Source organism: Apis dorsata, unplaced genomic scaffold, assembly GCF_000469605.1.
Source record: "Apis dorsata unplaced genomic scaffold, Apis dorsata 1.3 scaffold_779, whole genome shotgun sequence".
Lineage (NCBI taxonomy): Eukaryota > Metazoa > Arthropoda > Insecta > Hymenoptera > Apidae > Apis > Apis dorsata.
This window is the reverse complement of record NW_006263926.1, coordinates 11,137-17,275: the sequence shown is the minus strand read 5'-3', so window position 1 is coordinate 17,275 and position 6,139 is coordinate 11,137. Positions and strand designations below refer to the sequence as shown.

Below are 6,139 nucleotides of genomic sequence, written 5' to 3'. Positions count from 1 at the left end.
TTTTTTTTTTTTTTTTTTTTGCGATTGGCAGTAACAAAAGTAACGAGAATAAAATGTAGCACCGATATTTTATACAGAAAAAGATGATAACAAAGTTTTTGTTACACTTGCATCGCATTGCAAAATTTCGAAAAAAAATTCAATAAAGACAATTATAAATTTAAAATTAAAAGAAAATTAAAAGAAAACATTTCCAATTACAATATTTACAATAAATATTTAAATGTAATAAGAAGTTTCCCATACTTCTGTTCTATTTATATTAGAAGATTTATACGCAAATATATCTTTGTAATAATAAAAGACTTTCAAATACGAATAATTTAAAATAAATTCAAACAAAGCATTTGTTAAAATCAAAGCTTCCGTATAAATCAAATGACTATTTCATTTCTGTTTTATTACAATTTGTAGTTACATATATTAAATTTATCTAATAAAAAAATAAAAAATGAAGGTGGTTAATATTTAAATGAAATCATATGTATACCATGAAAAGTGATGCAAGTGTTGATCTAACTATCATCGGTATATTATGAATTTCGAATCATTTATAAACATGGAAAAACTTGTTTAATTTCAAAGTAACCACCTTGCCATTTATTAATAGTACTCATATTATTTTTACAGAAGAATGTCGCATATTCACGAAGGAATAGGAGAATAACGGTGAGTCAGAAAACGCAGTATAGAAAGACCTTGTATTCATATATAGAACACTTAAAATACTTTTTTTAACTCTTATGTTATACCTCAATGTAGTTATGGACATCTTCTCCATCACTCTATATCGTGCATTCATTTACTCGCATGTCACGTTGTTTATTCGAAGAATATACTGTTTCATTGTCGTTGTTAGGCGTGTGTATCAGCGGAAATTAAATAATGAATAGCGCTGTTTGAATATTTGGGCTGTAAGAGGTCAAAAAGAACCGGCTCACAAAAAGTTAGCTACTTGGTCTCTTTAGTTTCACCTTCTTCTGTGGGGAGCTTGCTTGTAAACGTATATTTACACCACGTCTCTTCACTTGAGGATTATTCTCCATAAAATTAGTTGGATCTGATGACGATACTGATGCTAATGATGATATAATAAAAAATTATATTTTAAAATTTTTAAAAATCATTATTTAGAAATTATTTATTTTTTTTTTTATAAAAAATTAAAATAAAATGCACAACTAACCTTGTTGCAACCACCTAACTTGCGTTGCTGGTCCGTATCCTTTAACATTTCGTGCTGCTATTCTAAATATTATGGCTGGTGTTCGAGTTGTATCAACATAAGCAGCACTAAGGGAACTATTAGACACCGAACACGAATTATTTGTACCACAATAAAATTTTGTGAATGTTAAATTCGAATTCGATGATGTTGTCTTTGGTTCTCCATTATTATTAGATGCAGTATTTGCCATTGCTATATAGGCAGAATATTCCAAAATGGGTCCATCATTTCTGTTAGGTGGTGGTTCCCATGAAATATGAGCACCATCTGCCGTTTTACTAATTTTTATAGCGCTAGGTGCTCCGGGAAATCCCGGAACATATGTTCTGAATGCTGATACCTTAAAATAAATAAAAAAAATGTTATATGAAATTAAATAATAAAATAAATTATATTAATATTCATATTGGCAATTATTCTATTTACCTCACTCCAATCACTTTGTCCACAACTATTCACAGCAGCAATTCTAAGTTTATAAATAGTTCCCTGTTCTAAAGGAACTTTAGTTCTACCTTCAAAAACATCCATAGTTAATGGTTGTGTTATATCTAAAGGATCATCACCTGGTAAATAATAATGTTGTACAGTAAATCTCGATTCTTGTGTTACTCCTACATCATACCATTCTTCTTCTTTTTTTTCTTTTTCAGTCTGTACAAGAGTTGAAATATTCTTATATTACAAATAAATATTAAGTATATATATCATTTTAATGTAAAATATAATGTTTTACCTGTTCAGGCTTCATTTTCATTGATTGTTCTGCCGAACCTAAGGCAGCTGTAGCTAATGTAGTTAATGCTGTGGAATCATCTCCATTTTCCGTTCTTGTGCCATTCATTTGTTCTTGTTTCAGACTTTCTTTTTTAATAGATTCTTCTTTTATTTCCATTTTTACTGTGGTTATTGGTTTTTGAATATCCATTTCCTTTTCAAGAAATGTAATACTACTAATAGATGATGTTGGTGGGATTTCTGATATTTTATCTTGTTTCATTGATTCATCGGCTTGTTCTAACTTTATTTGCATGATAGATGTTGTAATGGGAATATTAGTAGGAGTTGAACAAGAATCTGTAACCATTGGTTCATCATTATCCTCTAATGTTTCCATTGGGGTTCCCTCAGGAAGATCCATCGGTGGTTCCACAGCTTCATCTTTAATTTTTTCTATAACTTGATTATCTTCTTGAGAAAATTGTGATAAACTATCTTCAGGTGACAAATGTTCAGAAGCTACTTGTTTTTCAGATTCAGAAGTATATGTATCTACTGCCATTAATTTTATATCATTATTTTCAATCTGTTCATTTTCTTCGGTTTCTGGAAGTTCCATAGCATCTGGCATAGATGCTTCCTCTGAAGCTTCTATTGGATCTTGCATATTAGAAATTTCAGCTTTTATTTGTGCCTCTTCAGTTGATACATTATTCATTTCTTGCATGTCACTTTCATTTGCTGGTTCTGAATCATTAACAACTTCAATAGGTATTTCATTTTCATCTGGTTGAGTATCAATAGAAGGTTCTGGATCTATTGGAATATCTTCTGGAACACTTGTGGAAACAGGAAGTTCAGATGCTCCTTCTGACAAAGTATCTGGATCTTTTATGGATTCTTCCATATGAACAGCTTCTGTTGATGCTGTATCTGTATGTTGCTCCATATTTGCAGAATCTGCAACTTGCGACTCTTCTTGATTTTCTAATGTGGGATCTTCAGCTAAATCAATTTTATCATTGTCTTCATCATCATCAGACAGAAGAAGATCTGCTGGACCATCAACTTGAGGAATTAAAAAGTTACCATCTCTATCAATTTGCATAGATTCACCAGCACCCATTTGAGAAACTAAAGCAGCTGCTGTAGTAGTTTCATCACCATTACAATTATCTTCTATTTTACCATCTCCAGCTCCACCATCATCTGCAGATACCATAAAAGATAAATCACCAGAAGGTTCTTGAACTGGATCTATTAAACCTGCCTCTGCAGCTAATGCAGCTAATGCAGCATCAGTAGTAGCAGGACCATCAGATGTAGATGCTAATGAAGCTGATGGTTGTTTTTGTGATGGAACAAATAACATTTTACTTGTATCTATCGTTTCAGATGCACTTGAAGTTGTTACTATTGTGCTACTTGTAGGCATAAGAGTAACTGTTTTTGCACCTATTCCTCCAGACATTTGTAATGTCACAGGTTTACCAGATACTGTTACAGTCTCTGGTGTTTTTTGTATTTGTGGCATAGTAACAATCTGACTTTTTCCAGGATTAAAAATAGCTTGTGGACTTCCTTTAGTTGCAATAGTTACTGTTTTTGGAACACCTCCTTGGCCTGGAACTGTGATAGTAATAGGTTTTCCAGTAGTTCCTCCTCCCATTGCTCCAGATGAAACAACAATCATCTTCACTCCTTGTTGGTTTGTTACATGATTAGTAGCTGATAATGGTAAAACATTTACAGGTGTCGTAATATTACCCGTTTGTCCACCTCCAGCTTGAGAAGTAGTAACAGCTTGTATAGTTCTTAAATTAGATCCTGTTGTAACTACTATAATTTGATTACGACCAACTAATCCACCATTACCACCAGGTTTAGTAATCATTATTGTTTGTTTACCACTAATATTTTGTCCTTTACTCATTGCAACAATATTAGATGTTTTCATAGTTGTGAGAATTTTGGATCCCTGTACAGTGTTAGGATTTACTAATCTCAATATTTTCGCTCCCTGATTAAGTGGTTTTGCACCTGTTGCTTGAACAGTTTTTCCTGGTATGAGACTTACTTTAGGCACAGTTGCTACCATTGCCTGTGCTGTTTTAAGAAGATGTACAATCTGTGGTTGACCAGATATATTTTGACCTGGTTTCTGTAGGATAATTTGTTTACTTTGTTGTGGTGAAGCTGTTCTCAATACTGTTGCTCCAGGTGCAGCAAAACGTATTTGTTGACCAGGTTGAACATTCTTCATTCTAATTGTATTAGCCGTAGTTTGTGGAAGGATTGGTACATTATTCATACTTATTTTTGGAGTAGCAGCAGCAGCTGCTGCTAAAGCGGCAATTCCTGACATAGCAGCTGGTGTTTGGCCTGCCACTGTAGTATTAGAAGTTGGAGTTTGTTCAGTAGCAGTGGTTGTTGTTGGCGTTGTTGTAACTAAAGGAGAACGAATTCTAATAAGATTTCCGGCAACTCTTGGTGTCATTGGACTCGATGGTTTTGTTACGCTTTGTGATGGTACTGGTTTCTGAATGGGACTTTGTACAGTTGATTGAACTCGAACTGGAGTCTGTGGAGGTACGGACGGTCTAACCGAAGTTGGAGTTTGTGGAAGCTCAGGAACAGAAGTGACAGGCGAAGATGTAGCAGAATCAGTTGCAAGAGTGACCATTGTTGATGTCGTGGTAGGTGTTGCGGTGCTTGCTGGAGTACTAACTGTAGGAAACGTTCCAGTTGTTGTTGAAGGTTTACATTTCTGTATTTGTAATATATAGTACTGTGCAGATGGTACAGGTGTCCATTGAATTTCCAATGCTTGTAAACTGGCCCTAACTAAGTTCAATTTGGATGGAGCAGATGGTTTACCGACTTCGAGATACCATAAATCTTTACAACAAACCTAAAAATGAAAAATAAATCATATTGTATAAGAAATAAAAGCATTTTTAAGTTAAAAATAAATTATAAAGACTAACCCTAACCTGATTGTTCCAAGCTTTGCGATATCCATCTCGACCAGACCATACATAAAGTTTATTATGCATTCCAATTGCGCAGTGTCCAGCACGAGCGCGAGGAACATTTTCTTCTAAAGTATCAACAGTTAACTGTTCCCATGTCCAAGTTTCTAAAATTATATTGTTAATTTTATTTTTGATATAATTACTTTGATATATATATAAAATATATAATTCCAATTTACCTATATTTAAACAAGCCAATGTATTTGTGCATTTCCACTCTTTTTCATGTGTTGCAACCTTAACATCATCAACAACAAGTGGCACCCATCCTCCAAAAACATACATTCGATGACCAATTAAAGTAGCAGTATGAAGAGATCGCGGTAATGGAATAGGTCCATGAACCACTGGTTTATGCCATGTCATTGAATCAACATCAAGATACCATAAATCACCCAAACGACATCCACTCATACCACCATAAATTACTAAACAGGTTTTTCCTGTTTTACTATCAGTATAAGATACTCCAGTATGAGACTCTCTCGGTGGTGGTGCATGTCCATGTGTTTGTGGTACATCCCAAACTGTTCCTCCATTAGGAAGTAGTTCCAGGGTATATAGGTCATTTAAATATCTTGGTATATTATTTTTATGATCTTCACTATCATTAGCTAATCCTCCAAAAAGAAAGACTCTATTACCAATAAGAGTAAAACTATGTCCCAATCTTGGACATGGTGGTGGATCATTTTCTGGAGGCCTGGGTCTCAATTTTTTCCATTCCCATCTAACTGCTTGAAGTTCATAAAGTTCATCTGAGTACTTTCCATACTCAACCATACCACCAAAGACCAAAATACGACTTCCATCAACAACAAAACCATATGCAGCACAGCCAGGTGGAATATCACCTTTTGTCGATGGTACAAACCATTGATTAGTTGCTGTAAAGAATAAAGTAAATAAATTAAAAGTAATATATTGTAATTCTCTTCTAAAATACAATTGAAAAAAGCTTCTTTACCATAAATTTTTTTTTTATAATAAATAATATAATGAATAAAGATACTTAAACTTTTATTAATATAAAATTATTATTATTAAATAATTATTATATAGTATAAAAAAGATAAAAGAAATAAAAAAGAATATAAAAAAATAAAAAATATAAAAATTCACATAATTTTTATTAATTAACAAAAATCTTAATTTA

General features: G+C 32.9%; 1 protein-coding gene across 4 annotated transcripts in view; it reads right to left on the bottom strand.

Annotated features, from left to right (window-relative positions):
- Positions 1–572: 572 nt before the first annotated feature.
- The window catches only part of LOC102678818 (host cell factor 2), a 7,124-nt gene continuing 1,557 nt past the window's right edge, over positions 573–6,139 (bottom strand). For 3 of the 4 annotated variants that reach the window (XM_006622832.2, XM_006622833.2, XM_031513865.1), the window contains 6 exons: positions 5,163–5,870; positions 4,936–5,087; positions 1,965–4,859; positions 1,655–1,882; positions 1,187–1,568; positions 573–1,078 (listed from right to left, as the gene is read on the bottom strand). In XM_006622832.2, coding sequence (XP_006622895.1) covers positions 948–1,078; positions 1,187–1,568; positions 1,655–1,882; positions 1,965–4,859; positions 4,936–5,087; positions 5,163–5,870 — 4,496 coding nt within the window. In that variant the 3' untranslated portion in view covers positions 573–947. The remainder of the gene's footprint in view (positions 1,079–1,186; positions 1,569–1,654; positions 1,883–1,964; positions 4,860–4,935; positions 5,088–5,162; positions 5,871–6,139) is intronic. The other variant, XM_006622834.2, reaches the window with a different exon arrangement.